This window comes from Podarcis muralis, chromosome 12 (genome assembly GCF_964188315.1).
Source record: "Podarcis muralis chromosome 12, rPodMur119.hap1.1, whole genome shotgun sequence".
Taxonomy (NCBI): Eukaryota; Metazoa; Chordata; class Lepidosauria; order Squamata; family Lacertidae; genus Podarcis; species Podarcis muralis.
Window position 1 is genome coordinate 1,641,655 of NC_135666.1, and position 15,362 is coordinate 1,657,016.

Genomic DNA, 15,362 nt, shown 5'->3' on the forward strand with positions numbered 1-15,362 from the left:
CTGCATCAATAGAAGCATTGTCCACAAGATAGAAGCAAGTCCACAGATTCCTTTCATCTCTCCATTCAGCCAAAAATAAGCAAATATATTTCCAATTAAATTAAATTCCAAGTCTTTTTAGCATTCAGTCCACAAATAATAGAGAATAGGGAAGTCAGCTCTAAATTTCCATCATAAACCTTCTGCTGAATAGAGCTTTCCTTTTTCCTTCTTTCTTTATAACACACACAGTTCCACTTGGTATTATACTCCATAACTGCAATCCAGCTTCACCTATACATGCATAATTGAACTAGCATTTCAGGGAGGGTTGCCAAATCATATCTGTAAAAAATGAAACTTTATTTAAAGACCATAAACTCCCCTCCCCCCACACCGTCGTTTACACTGATTGAAGTCTTCTTTCAAGTTCAGACCTTAACAACCTTGCAGCTGATTCAATTGCACAGTTTATGATTACATCTCTTCTCGCACGCACCTGTACTTTAGTCCAAATTAAACTCTAATTAACAGGAGAACCTCTGCTTCCTAATGGCGGCATAGGAGGGTTATTGGCAGGCGAAGTTCTTTTGCACTCCCGGCCTCCCGCATTCCATGCCGGAGCAAGAGCCATGTACATAGATGAACTGTGAGTGGAGCCTGTTCCCCCTGTCCCTGGGGGGAATTTGCAAGGATAATTACCCTCAATCATCCTTATTTTTCCTTCAATAACAATCTCCCGCTATCGTGGGAGCTGCCTCCATTAAGGCAGAGCAGCACCAGAAGCCATCTGCCATGCATGCTTTAGTTGAAACTCCAGCACTGCAGTGGGTTAGACTAGATGGCCCCTGTAGCCCCTTCCCACTGTGTTTCTATGATTCTCCTAGAATGCAATCTTTAAGTGGGATGATCAAATTATCCTCTAGGGCATATTTATTCTTAATTGGGTCCTCTGGTTCCCAACAGCTGATCAAATCTTCTTGAGACGATTTGCTTAAGCTCCTTTATGTTCTCCTCTTTAGAGTCCTTTTATATTTCTGGGATCTGGCTGCTTTAAAGTGAAGAATTAGTGGTGATAAAATCAGGTTGTTAAAAGACTCATACTGGGAAAATTCCTTTGGAAATCAACATAGGCTTTGTGCGATGTAGCAGTGAGGGAATTTTTGAGGTCCTAAAGGATAGTAAGACTCTCTGAGCTTGATTGTAGTAGTTTGGAGGATCCACGTTGATTAAGTCTATATGACCACTTGATCCCCTGATAAAGTCCTCATATGTCTCTTGGCCAGTTGAACTGTAATCCATGATAGGACCCAGCATATACCGTATTTTTCCATGTGTAAGGCACCACCATATATAAGACAACCCCTGGTTTTTTTACCCAAAATTAAAATGCACTATGCACTATCCATGTATAAGATGACTCCTTATTTTAAACTTGAAAAATTTAGGAAAAAATCATAGTCTTATACATGGAAAAATACAGCAGCAAGGCAAACCTTATTCAACAGATGCACTAAGTGATGTTATTCTTTCATTCCACTGTCAAGCTTCTGCCTTGTAAACTCTCGTGATTTAGAGCTCATTTCCTGAACCTTATCTTTGGCTCTCAATGAGTTGGGTAGAAAAGGTTTTATTGATGTCTTATGACTTATCAAGTCAATCTCCTTTCTGAGTGTCTCTGTAAACCTGATTAGAGTGACCATTTCGGAATGAACTTCTTTCTGACAGATAAATGACAAACAAGAACTTTCTATGTGTACAGTGGTACCACGGGTTACATACGCCTCAGGTTACATACACTGCTAACCCAGAAATAGTACCTCAGGTTAAGAACTTTGCTTCAGGATGAGAACAGAAATCGTGGTCCGGCGGGGCGGCGGCAGCAGGAGGCCCCATTAGCTAAAGTGGTGCTGCAGGTTAAGAACAGTTTAGGTTAAGAACGGACCTCTGGAACGATTTAAGTACTTAACCCGAGGTACCACTGTAAGTGATTTTATACGATTTTATTTTGTTCTTGGGAGAAGGGCAATGACAGGCCTAGACAGCATCTTGAGAAGTAGAGACATCACCTTGCCAACAAAGGTCCGTATAGTTAAAGCCATGGTTTTCCCAGTAGTGATGTATGGAAGTGAGAGCTGGACCATAAAGAAGGCTGATCGCCGAAGAATTGATGCTTTTGAATTATGGTGCTGGAGAAGACTCTTGAGAGTCCCATGGACTGCAAGAAGATCAAACGCATCCATTCTTAAGGAAATCAGCCCTGAGTGCTCACTGGAAGGACAGATCGTGAAGCTGAGGCTCCAGTACTTTGGCCACCTCATGAGAAGAGAAGACTCCCTGGAGAAGACCCTGATGCTGGGAAAGATGGAGGGCACAAGGAGAAGGGGGCGACAGAGGACAAGATGGTTGGATAGTGTTTTTGAGGTTACCAGCATGAGTTTGACCAAACTGCGGGAGGTAGTGGAGGACAGAGGTGCCTGGCGTGCTCTGGTCCATGGGGTCACGAAGAGTCGGACACGACTAAACGACTAAACAACAACAACATTTTGTTCTACTCAACTTTGTTCTAAACTATTCAATCTTGTAATTGGTGTTTTTATCTTGATACTGGTCACTGACCATTATAAAATGACTACTGCTACCACTACTGGTATGCATTCTTAGATGCGAAGTTAGAGTTTCCTTCCAGGTGAAGCTCTTTCCACATTCCAAGCACTGATATGGTTTTTCCCCTGTATGAATTCTTTGATGGGGAGTGAGACTTTCCTTCCGGGTGAAGCTTTTTCCACATTCCAAGCACTGAAATGGTTTCTCACCTGTATGAATTCTTTGATGGGCTGTGAGATGGGGCTTCTGACTAAAGCTCTTTCCACATTCTAAGCACTGATATGGCTTCTCACCTGTGTGAATTCTTTGATGGAAAGTGAGAGTTAATCTCTGGGTGAAGCTCTTTCCACATTCCAAGCACTGATATGGTTTTTCCCCTGTATGAATTCTTTGATGGTTCGTGAGACTTTCCTTCTGGGTGAAGCGCTTTCCACATTCCAGGCAATGATATGGTTTCTCTCCTGTATGAATTCTTTGATGGGCTGTAAGATTGGTCCTCTGACTAAAGCTCTTTCCACATTCTAAGCACTGATATGGTTTCTCCCCTGTATGAATTCTTTGATGGAAACTAAGAGTTAATTTCTGACTGAAGTTCTTTCCGCATTCCAAACACTGAAATGGCTTCTCCCCTGTATGAACTCTTTGATGTGTCTTAAGGATAGCATTCTGACTAAAGTTCTTTCCACATTCCAAACACTGAAATGGTTTCTCCCCTGTATGAATTCTTTGATGCGACTTAAAATTGGATCTCTGATTGTAGCTCTTTCCACATTCCAAACACTGATATGGTTTCTCCCCTGTATGAATTCTCTGATGGGAAGTGAGACTTTCTTTCCGACTGAAGCTCTTTCCACATTCCAAGCACTGATATGGTTTCTCCCCTTTATGAATTTTTATATGAGATCTGAGACTCTTTTTCTGGGTAAAGTTTTTCCCACATTCCAAACACTGATATGGTTTCTCCCCTTTATGACTTCTTTGATGGGTGGTGAGATGGGCACTCTGACTGAAACTCTTCCCACATTCCAAACATTGATATGGTTTCTCCCCCGTATGAATTCTTTGATGGGTGGTGAGACTTTCCTTCCAGGCGAAGCTCTTTCCACATTCCATGCACTGATATGGTTTCTCCCCTGTATGAATTCTTTGATGGGAAGTGAGACTTTCCTTCCAGGCGAAGTTCTTACCACATTCCATGCACTGATATGGTTTCTCCCCTGTATGAATTCTTTGATGAGTGGTGAGACTTTCCTTCCAGGCAAAGCTCTTTCCACATTCAAGGCACTTATATGGTTTTCCCCCTGTATGAATTCTTTGATGGGTCATGAGACTTTCTTTCTGCATGAAGCTCTTTCCACATTCTAAGCACCGATAGGATTTCTTCCCAAAGGAATTTACTTGAAGGGAAGTGGAATGGGAGCTTTGACTAAAGTTCCCTCTACACTCTGTATATTTACATCGCTTCTGCATTGGGTAGACATTGTCATGGTCTCCCTCGTTTTTAATTTCCAATTCATTACCACCTGCAACAAAGAGAGAAACAGATCATAGACTCAGGAAGAAATGCAACCCTTGATTATTGAACAATGCTAATTAATGCTTGGGAGAAAGGAAGAACAGAAGGGAATTAAATGTAAGGTCTTACAACCGGCTTCACTGCTTTTGTTGACAGGCGTTAATAGGAACCTGAGTGTCAGGAATAAATCGCATGGAATAAATGAAGTTAACTCTTTATGAGAACAAACAGGCTGCTCAGTAGTGTCAGGCCCAGTTAGCACAAGAACAATTCCCGTAGACTTTGCCACTATGAGGAAGTCGTGGCAACTTCAAGTCCCTGCCTTCCCCCAACTGACTAAGCCTCCTCTTCTCATGGGTCCTTCCCATCTGTCAGCACATCTGTCTCTGCTCCTTCTTCATACCTCTTCTAGTTCAGGGAGACAAGGGGGGGGAAGGGAGCTTATCACAGGAGGAGGGAAAGACACCCTGGCTTCATCACCAGCCTGACTCACCTGTGCCCTTGGCCTCCCTCTTCTTCAACTTCTCCTTCCGGACTCCTCTCTGCCACAGACTCCCCCTGCTCACTAAAACCTGTTACTTCCTCAGCTTCCAACACCTCCTCCTCCCAATCTCTTCCTCCTTTCCCTCTGACAACTCATGCTTGTCCCACAACCACTCCCCAGGCTCTGAGCCTTATTCCCTTGGGGGTTTCCCACCTGGTTCCTCCCACCATTCCTCTACATCCAGCCAGCCCATGACAGTGGGATTTGAAAAGCCCGGTTCTATTCCGGAACAGATTTTGTTCTGCTGAATCATGGAATTCACACCATACCAATGTCAGTCATCTCTTTTGTCAATGAAAAACGGACAGAAGCAGAAACAGAAACAGAAATCCTGACAGAAGCTTCTTCAAATTCCATAACATCCCTGAAAGCCCAGATAGTTCAGACCAGCCCAACCATGGCTTTAAAAGGGAAAACTGGAGGAAGAATATTCAGAGACAGAAGAGCAGATAGCCCTCCATTCAGGGTTCACTGTGAGGGTGTCAGAATCGCAGATGCTGTAGGTGGTGCTGTTGAGCTCCATCAAAATATTGGAGGTCCATCATATATAGATACGTATTGAATTTCAAAACACATCATGATTCAACAGGGAGCCTTACTGAGAGAGTTCATGATCCCACAATTCTCCTCCATGACTTCCTTATGCAGAGCTTTCTGGTTGGGATCTAGCAAAGCCCACTCCTCATCTGTGAAACGAACAGCTACATCTTCAAAGCACACTGGACCCTAAAAGAAGAGAGAAGTCTTCCTCTTAGACAGCCAACAGATTATCTACAACAGAGTGCTCTGCTGCTTTCTGCCTGTTCATTGCTGTTCTGTTTTAATGGGATTGTTTTGCTGTGCGTTTTAATTATGGATGAACATTTTAAGGTCTTAACGGAATTGTTTATTGTGTATTTTAATGATGGGCATTCATCTTTGTGTAAATGGATGGAACTTCATCTGGTATTCTTCAGATCATTCTCTCTGCTCAACACTCCCCCCTTTCCTCTCCCCATCTACTGTTCTGGAGGGGGAAAACCTTCCCCATGCCCTAAAGAACCAAGTACTTGCAGATCAAGCTATGTCATGCAAGGGATTGTATCCAGAGAGGACTCATAAATGTGTCCTACATGGCAGGGAAAGAAATTCCTGCTGATTTGTTGTCTAAAGTTGTTAACAGAGAACAACTGGATGTATATGTACATAGATTGCTGATGTACTAGATATTGCAATGGTTATCATGAAACGGGGGAGGATTTTAGTGTTTCACTCCTCCCATTGCAAAGATCATCTGATTCTATTGTTTACTTTCTGTTCTGTGAGAAAGGAAGCCTGTCTGTGTGACTTCCGTCTCTGGTACTATTGTACTTTTTCTTTCTGCTCTGTCTTGTGACAAGACTGGATGTCTGTATGAGGGCTGCTCCTCTCATATGTGTTTGTTATGTTCTTTAATCTGTAATTAGTAGAAATAAAGTAGGTATGCCCAGATACCTCCTCTCCTCCGTCTACGCTGCTTTTACTCTGCTAGACCGGGTGTTCACAAGAGAGCAGCTGTGAGTCCCGCAACACCAGGACCCCTTCCCAGGAATGCTGCGTAGCTCTTCCAGTTGCCGGAGGAGGTCATAGGCCTGCAGGAGTGTTCCATTAAAGCCAACTTCAGGGGTGCAGGGGGCCACAAGGAGGGGAAGGAGGGGGAAAGCCCTATAATGCAACTGATGGGACTTGTGAGGTGAATTCTGGCCACGGTTTAATGATTTGTCAATTGTTTAGAAGCTTATCTTAGCATTAAAAGTTAAATTGATAAATAAAACTGCAACAACTGATAAATAATACTAGCATCCTTCAGAAGGCTGGTGAACGTGAGGTGGTTGTTCATAATTCTCTGCACATAAACCTTCTGGAATGGCCTTTACAGCCTTTGTTAAGGACAATTTTGACAGAAGTCAAGAGCAGGAGCCTCTTTGCCCGCAATCAGGAGGAGAGAGAACCATTGGTGCCCCATCTCTAAACCTCTTTCCCCACAATCCTTCATTCTCCTTACCTGATTTGGTTCCAGAGCTGCTGTTTCTCCTCTGCCTCCATGCAAAGATGGATGAGGAGGTCTTCCTGGCATCATTCTGTTACCTGTGAGAGGCAGAAGTAAGTGGCCGGCCATTAGCGTATGCTTTTCTTAGCGGTGAAGCAGTGCATCTCTAACTACAGATGGGCCTCAGAAAAAGTCTCACCTACTGAATGAATTTTGACATTTGAGCTCCTGGCCCCAAGTGTCCTTCCCCAAAAGATGAAAAGAACCCACAGGTTAGTTTCAAAACCCACAGAATGTGACAAAATGGAGAAAAAGCTCCTTCCTCCTTACCCAGTGGTCTTTCTTTGGTGTCCAATGGAGTCTTCTCTTCCTCAGTGGAATACGGGTCCATTTCTGCAAACAGATCCTTTTCATGAAAAAGCAACAAGGATTGAAAACAGAGAATGGAGAGAAACAATAGAAAAAGAATGGGAGATGCATTTTAGGGTATCAGATATCATTCCTTGGGTGCTTTCCAAAAAAAGGTTGGGGAGTTTCAGGATACCCTCTCTCATGTTCAGAGCCCAAGAGTATCCAGAGGACAGTCTCTCTCACCTGCTGCTCTGCCTGCTTCCTCTCCTCTGCCTGACTCAGGAGGAATCCTTCGGCCAGGGCCACCGCCTGGGAACTGGTCTCTGCTCCACATTCCCTCACCCAGCTCTCCATCTCTGGTGGAAGGACAGCCAGGAACTGCTCCAAGATCACCAGGTCCAGCATCTCAGCTTTCGTGTGCCTTTCTGGCTTCAGCCAACGACGGTCAAGGTGGTGGAATCGGCTGCAAACCTCTCGAGGCCCTTTGGCCTCCTGGGAGCAGAACTGCCTGAACTTTTTTCTCTGCGCATCTGAGCTGAAGGTGTCCTCCTCACCCAGGATCTTCTGCACAGAGTTTTCCCACAATCCTTCACTGCTCCCAGTGTTGATGGCATGGCCCCTTCCTGCTTCAGGATCAGCTGAGTCTTGCTCATCCATCTGGGCTCTCAGGAAGCCTCCAAGAGATCAGAAGAAAGCTCTTAGTCTTCTGCCCAGTTCCGTCTGTCCTAAGTGTCTACAAATCCTACAAAGCAAATACATTGTTCTGTTATGAAACAGATACATGGCCACAGGAATGACAAAGTTCCCTGAGCAAGCATGGATGAGTCTTGCTAAGAACCAGGGCTGGACTGGACTACAGCCCAGACTCTGAACTGCCTTCAAAAAAGGAGAAGGAGAAGTCAGCATCTAGACCTCCTAGAAGAAAAGTTACTATACAAAATGTGCAGGAAACCTTGGAAATTTCTGTTGGATGAAGCCCTCTTCAGCCACAGCAGGTTCTGCACCCTTCCCGCCCTTTGACTTCCTCCCCAAAGAACTCTCTTCCTTGTCTCCTGAGAAGAGACAGAAGCCAGCCAACCTGCCAACTTTGGGGTCCTCTAGGGTTGCTCTCCCTCCCTCCCCCAATTCAGGGCCCATTGCTTTCCTGCTTCTGCCTCAGTTTCTAGCATTTGGAGTGGGGGGGTGCAGCGCCTCCGAGGTTCCACCAGAGGGCGGGAGCCTCTCTCTCTCTCTGATTGGCTGCCAGCCCTTTTGGAGGGAAAATCCAAGGAGGGAGAGAGTTTGACAGAGCCTGATCTGAGAGGGGAGGTGGGGATTTTATTACATTATTATTATTATTCGGAGTGTTTCTGTCTGAGGGAGAACTGGCTCTGATCTGAGAGGGGAGATGGGGATTGGGAGAGGGTTTTCTGAGGAGGAGCCTCGCAGCAGCTTAGAGAGGAAGATGACCCAGTGGAGGGTCTGGGGAGAAGATGGAGGCAGGATTTAATCTGGAGGGCTGAGTCTGAGGAGGCAGGAGAGGGAGAAGCTGTGGGAAGACGGACTAAAGCAGGGTCTCCTTCCAGTCAGGAGGGGAGAGATCTGCTAGGAAAAGAAGACCCCCAAACCAAGAACAAGGCCTGAGGGGATCCCCTGGGTCTGTGGGAAATCCCTCAGGGTGGCTAAGAAAGAGGCGGACGGACGAAAAATGCCCCTCGCTCAGGAACCAAAGTATTAGGCTGAGAAGGAAGCTGTGCTGCATTAAAAGGAACTGGGGAAAAGTAACTGGGGGAAGGAACAGAAACCAAGTTAAGCCTTTTACCTCCTGTTGTAGAACCATTTCTATCATAAACCGAGAACTCAGACACTGCCTGACCTCTAATAATGAACTATATGTTGTAGATATTCCCATAAACTTATTATGCTATTGTTGTGATGCACAAATGAGAAGACTTGGAGAATTTCTTTGTATCCTTCATTATTCCCATGATCCTTGTTATAAAACTCAATTAAAAGTTACTCCAAAAAGACAACACACGCTTCCAGCCCTCTCTGCACTTCATCTGCAAAGCAGGATGAGACCGTAGAATCCCAGGAACCGTAGTTTGTAAAGGGTGCTGAGCGCTGCCAGGAGAGGTTCCCTTGGAGTGGCTGGGCAACCGTCCTCCTTGCCAGGGAACTCAGGAATTACAGCTGGTGGGAAGAGGGTCTCCCAGTAACTCTCAGCACTGGGGGGGGGGGGCTGCCCCTTTCACCCCAGCACAGCTTTGCTTCCCTCCCAGCAGGGCCTCTCCTGCTGCCTTGGATTCCTTGGGTGGGGAGACCTCTGGTGGTTCTCTGTTCAGGGCTTCCTGGTCAGTCTCAGAAGATCATTTGGACACCTGAGAGGCTGGACTGATGAACGGGTGGTGGGGAAAGCTTTTCTTCTAACTGGAGGAGAAGGGAGGGTTTGCTTGCATCCGGATCATTGAAATGGATGCAGAAAATCAGTTTCTTCCAAAAGCGCCTGGATCTGGTCAGCGACCACTTACTCAAGACCCTTGCTGAGGAAAGGGAGCTTAGCCACTGGCCAGGAGTTCGTTAGGATCTCTGAATCCAGGGAATTCACCCCGCCTCCTCCAAGCAGGAAGGGAGCACCCACTCCTGCATGAGGCACTGAACCCCCCCCCCCGGCCCAGCCAGCCCCCTCTCCCTGCTCTTTCTCATCCTCCAAGAGGGGCTCAGACTGATCCCAGCACTTGGTCCGCATCCTCCAGCCTGACGGACTGAAACTCAACAGGACTAGACTGGGCTCTGGACACCCAGGAGACTCCTCGGCTATTGCAGCAAACTCAAGTCTGGGGGGAGGAAAGCCATGGTTTGCCCACAAAGCGGTGAGCAGCCTTTGCCATGAAGGAAGAACAGGGTTGCAGCCCTCCTGCAAAACCGCCCTCCCCCCGGCTGGCCAGAGAGCAAGGAGGGGGTGCAGGACCCTGGGGGGCACGCATGATCTGAACACGGCCCCCCTGCAGCCCTGGGACCCCCTTCTCCCCCAAAGGGAGGAAAGAGAGAGGAGACTCACCAGATTGCAGCAGGAGCCAGCCAGGCAGCAAAGCTTGCAAAGGAGACACGCAAAACAGCCACCGCCCGCCCCCCGCTTGCAGGAAGTGACTCGGAGGGAGGGAGGACCTGGTCCCCTCCCTTTCTTTCTGTCCTCTCTAGGAATCCGGTTCCGTTCCGTGTCACCCTGGCAAAGCCGAGCGCCCCAAGCTCGCCCTTCCCCTCTGCAAAGCAGGCGCCCAGGAAGAGCCCCGTGCGTTGCGCACATCCAGAGATGCTGTATTTCGGGGTACCCTCCTGGCTGGGCTCTGAGCTGCTCCCTCCCTTGGCAAAACAAAAACCGAGGAAAAGCTGACAGGGGAGAAGACACAACCCGCGCCCTCCCCCCATGGCTATACATTGCGATCTATTCCCTCCTCCTTTCAAATCCATGCTCAGTGTTTCTAAGTACACTTCGTTTGTACTTCCTTTTTGTTCGTGTGTGTGTGTATAATTATCTGATTAATTTTTTAAATTTGTTTTCATTCCCCCATCATACAAAAATACAGCATTTAGCAGGGCAGTGAATGACTCATGATTCTTAAAAGACTTTTCAGTGCTCTACTGATTCAAATGTAAGTCTTAAAACATGATAGGCAAGAACGCTAAATGACGAAAGAACACACGTTTTCACCAGCTTTCTCACAGGTAAGCCGCAGAAAACAAGGAGGTTGGTCAAGTTTAATGACAAGGTTCAACGATTTGCTGTTCCTAATGCAATGAGTATTTGTCTATGGATGTCTCTGTTTACTGAATCTAACATAAACAAGAAGCTACAGTTAGAACTGGATATGGAACAACTGATTGGTTCAAAATTGGGAAAGGAGTACGACAAGGCTGTATTTTGTCTCCCTGCTTATTTAATTTATATGCAGAATACATCATGCGAAAGGCTGGGCTGGATGAATCCCAAGCTGGAATTAAGATTGCCGGAAGAAATATCAACAACCTCAGATATGCAGATGACACAACCTCGATGGCAGAAAGTGAGGAGGAATTAAAGAACCTTTTAATGAGGGTGAAAGGGGAGAGCGCAAAATATGGTCTGAAGCTCAACATCAAAAAAACGAAGATCATGGCCACTGGTCCCATCACCTCCTGGCAAATAGAAGGGGAGGAAATGGAGGCAGTGAGAGATTTTACTTTCTTGGGCTCCATGATCACTGCAGATGGTGACAGCAGCCACGAAATTAAAAGACACCTGCTTCTTGGGAGAAGGGCAATGACAGGCCTAGACAGCATCTTGAGAAGTAGAGACGTCAGCTTGCCAACAAAGGTCCGTATAGTTAAAGCCATGGTTTTCCCAGTAGTGATGTATGGAAGTGAGAGCTGGACCATACAGAAGGCTGATCGCCGAAGAATTGATGCTTTTGAATTATGGTGCTGGAGAAGACTCTTGAGAGTCCCATGGACTGCAAGAAGATCAAACCTCTCCATTCTTAAGGAAATCAGCCCTGAGTGCTCACTGGAAGGACAGATCGTGAAGCTGAGGCTCCAGTACTTTGGCCACCTCATGAGAAGAGAAGACTCCCTGGAGAAGACACTGATGCTGGGAAAGATGGAGGGCACAAGGAGAAGGGGGCGACAGAGGACGAGATGGTGGGACAGTGTTTTCGAGGTTACCAGCATGAGTTTGACCAAACTGCGGGAGGTAGTGGAGGACAGAGGTGCCTGGCGTGCTCTGGTCCATGGGGTCACGAAGAGTCGGACACGACTAAACAACAACAACAAAAACATAAAGAACAGTACAAGAGGAGGGGGTAGAATTATCAGGGTCTGGGGCACCTGCACAGGAGCACCTGGGAAAGATTAGTAGGTGCCATGGCACCCGCATGTGCCCAGTTGGTGACCCCCTACAGCACTCGTTTGAACACAAGCCAATTTCTCACGCAATGAATGTAAATAGTTCCTCTCCAGCAGGAGTCCTTTGGTCAAAAGCAGGGGTCAGCAATTTTTTTCAGCAGGGAGCTGGTCCACTGTACCTCTGTGGGAGTCATAAAGCCATGGCAGAGGCTTGTAAATACTGCAGGGTACCTCTGGACCTCGTGACCAGCACTCTGAGCTTTACAAGGTATTGGAATGTGCCTTATATGGCATGAGTGCAATAAAAGCTTGACCGGATGAGGTAACATGAGATTGGCAAACGGCCATGCGGCTGGACAGAACAAAGGATAAAAAAAAGTGACCGAGGAGGGGAAGAGGTCTGAATGAGCTGCTCTCTCTCTTATTATGGATTACATGCTCTCTATGTCTTTATTTTATATTAAACAAGTGCCACTTGTAAGGCTGGCTCCAACAAGTGGTGCCCCGTGTGAGGCTGAATAAAAGAATACGACTGAGGTTTTTAAAAGAGAGAAAAAAGAAGCAACTTAAGCAAACAGTCTGAGGCAGACTAAGAGGATTCTAACAGAAACTGTGAGAGGATTTTCGATCCAAGCAGTGGATATCATCGGCCCCCTACGTCCGGCAAGGATTGCAAAGCGCTGAAGCATCTTAAAAAAGATCCCAGGGTGAGTCCGATCCCTTTTCTTCTTTTTTTTATCAAGATTTTAGAGACATGGGTAGCTCCCTATCTTCTCCACAACAGAAATTTTTAAGAGACTTAAAATTTCTCCTCTCCTCCAACAAATTGGAAGTTCCTGATGGTGATGTGATACAGCTCATTCTGGCTATTGATGAACATTGTCCCTGTTTCCCTTTGAATGGAACATGTGAATTAAAACATTGGGACAAGATTGGTGAACATTTTCATGGGCTCCCCAGCAGTAGTGCTCGGATTTTGAATGCTTGGTGCAAGGTTCGATATGCTATGGGCTCTTTATCACCAAAAAATACCTCCCTGGCTGCATTGCCAACAGAACCTCCAGCTTCTTTAATCCAGCCTGCTGTGTTAGAGTCTGCTGTGTTAGAGTCTGTTCCAATACTTGCTTTGCTGCCAGCAGCAGCTCCAGACCCCAAACCTCCAGACTACAGTTCCTCACCAGAGGACCCAATCCTGCAAAAATACAGTGGTCTGGCTGGAAATGACCCTGCTCTTTCTGCAGCAGGACCAGCTACCCCTTTTCAACGTGCAGTCCTTGCCTGTTCCTTATCTCAGGATACTATGGCATTCCCTGTTATTGTGCCCCCTGCTGGTGCTCCAGCAGGAACTCAAGCCCAGCACCAACCTTTTGACTTTAAAATCTTGAAAGAGCTGCAATTGTCAGTAAGGACAAATGGACTGCAAGCTCCATTTAAACAAGCAAGAGGGAATAATCCTAATCTTACCCTCGCAGATGTGATGGATGCTATGATGGGGCATGGCCCCCTTGCTCAGGCTTCAGTACAAGCCACACTGCTGCAGATCTTATTGAGGGATACTGCTCTTGCTGCTCAACAAGCAATGAGAAAAATCCCGGAACCCACCAGTATCCAGTCTAGGTGGGGTTCAATCAGACAAGAACGGTGGCCTCCACCAAAAGAAAAATCCACAGCACCAGCTTGTTTCTGAACAGCTTATTTCTGAACAATTGACTTTTGGCCACATTGAACCGTCTTCAGCCCACTGGCGCCAGCAGACAGGAATGGTTTGCTTTTATATTGCCAGTATATAACAATTCTCAACCCAACCAGCGATGTCAGTGGATTGTCCTGCCTCACAGCATGTGGAACTCCCCTACACTTTGTCAGCATTTTATGGATGAAGCATCGAAACCTTTCTGCATGCGCCACCTAGAGGTGCTGCACACGAACTGCATCTGGCAGTGTTGCCTTCCTAACCATTTGCCTTGCCATCTTTTGCTGCACGGAAGAGAAGCAGACGATCCAGTCCAGTTGAAACCACCATATTTCACCTTATCAGCTGGCAAGCCGCTGTCATCAGAATCCTACTCTGGCTGGCAGCATCCACGGCTCAGCCACTCTCGAACTAGAAGAACAGTGTTGTTGAATAAGACTTTTAGGGGTGAAAATTATCATAAGATATGGAGGGATAATATTTTTGTACAAGATATGATTAAGTTTACCAGTTTATTGCATGCTTCTAAATGTTGGGTGTGTATGCCTGCCCCCATTTGTTTTCAAATTAAAGAGGGGAAAGAATCATGGGGCATATATCCAAACTGTCAATATACTTTGAAATTCATGTTTAATAGCTCTTGTTCTCTTACAGGAACATACAGTGACCAATACCAGTGCATACCAGTGCATGGTTAAAAACTAGAAAGGAAGCCTACCATGCAGCTTGGAATCAGAATTCTTATATTCTTGGCTTCCGGATGGAAGTTGGCTTCGACATTTATTGATTATAGTGATTATTATAGTAGTTATTTGCATTATTTTGTGTTGCTATATACAATGTATTCCTTCTTTAATTTCTGTATGTACTGCATGGTTCTCCAGTCCGCGGCCCACTTCCAGTCTCACAAGAGTCGCTTATCGCGCTCGACATAACCATATATATGGCTCTGATCAAAATATAAAGAAAGAGGGCATGTGGGAGTCATAAAGCCATGGCAGAGGCTTGTAAATACTGCAGGGTACCTCTGGACCTCGTGACCAGCACTCTGAGCTTTACAAGGTATTGGAATGTGCCTTATATGGCATGAGTGCAATAAAAGCTTGACCGGATGAGGTAACATGAGATTGGCAAACGGCCATGCGGCTGGACAGAACAAAGGATAAAAAAAAGTGACCGAGGAGGGGAAGAGGTCTGAATGAGCTGCTCTCTCTCTTATTATGGATTACATGCTCTCTATGTCTTTATTTTATATTAAACAAGTGCCACTTGTAAGGCTGGCTCCAACATACCTCAGACCTTGTGGGGAGCCGGTCTATATTTTGGGGGAAGAAATGAAGAATCCCTATGCCCCACAAATAACCCAGAGATGCATTTTAAATAAAAGCACACATTCTACTTGTGTAAAAACACTGATTCCCTCGGACCAGATTTAGAAGGCAATTGGGCCAAATCCGGCCCCCAGGCCTTAGTTTGACTACCCATTGTCAAGAGTCTTTGCTCAGGCTACAGATCTTTCCACATTAGATGTAGGTTTTAGGCTCACACTGAAGAGTTATCTGAAGTAAAATAAGGCCTCTGAGTGAGAGTTATCCTACCCCAGTTCATGAAGTACCAATGGTACTTTACTGATGGTAAAGGTGGTGGAGTTGGCTGCAGACTTCTCAGGGTCCTTTGGCCTCCTAGTAGCAGAACTGCCTGAACCACTGGCTCTGCACATCTGAGCAGAGAATGTCCTTCTCACCCAGGATCTTCTGCACAGAGCTTTCCCAGAATTCCCCACGGCTCCAGGTTTTGATGGCAA

The 15,362-nt window shown here is 46.1% G+C and overlaps 2 protein-coding genes across 2 annotated transcripts in view; both read right to left on the reverse strand.

The window, feature by feature from the left end:
* LOC114607274 (uncharacterized) overlaps positions 1 to 8,191 on the reverse strand; it is a 35,544-nt gene extending 27,353 nt beyond the window's left edge. Inside the window, exons 1-5 of the mRNA XM_077937051.1 lie at positions 7,249 to 8,191; positions 6,985 to 7,060; positions 6,670 to 6,752; positions 5,246 to 5,372; positions 2,552 to 4,109 (exon numbers count right to left, since the gene is read on the reverse strand). Of these exons, the coding sequence (XP_077793177.1) occupies positions 2,552 to 4,109; positions 5,246 to 5,372; positions 6,670 to 6,752; positions 6,985 to 7,060; positions 7,249 to 7,662 (2,258 nt within the window). The 5' untranslated portion in view covers positions 7,663 to 8,191. The remainder of the gene's footprint in view (positions 1 to 2,551; positions 4,110 to 5,245; positions 5,373 to 6,669; positions 6,753 to 6,984; positions 7,061 to 7,248) is intronic.
* Positions 1 to 15,362, reverse strand: part of LOC114589886 (uncharacterized) — a 69,253-nt gene that overhangs the window by 48,587 nt on the left and 5,304 nt on the right. The gene's annotated exons all lie outside the window — the stretch shown is intronic.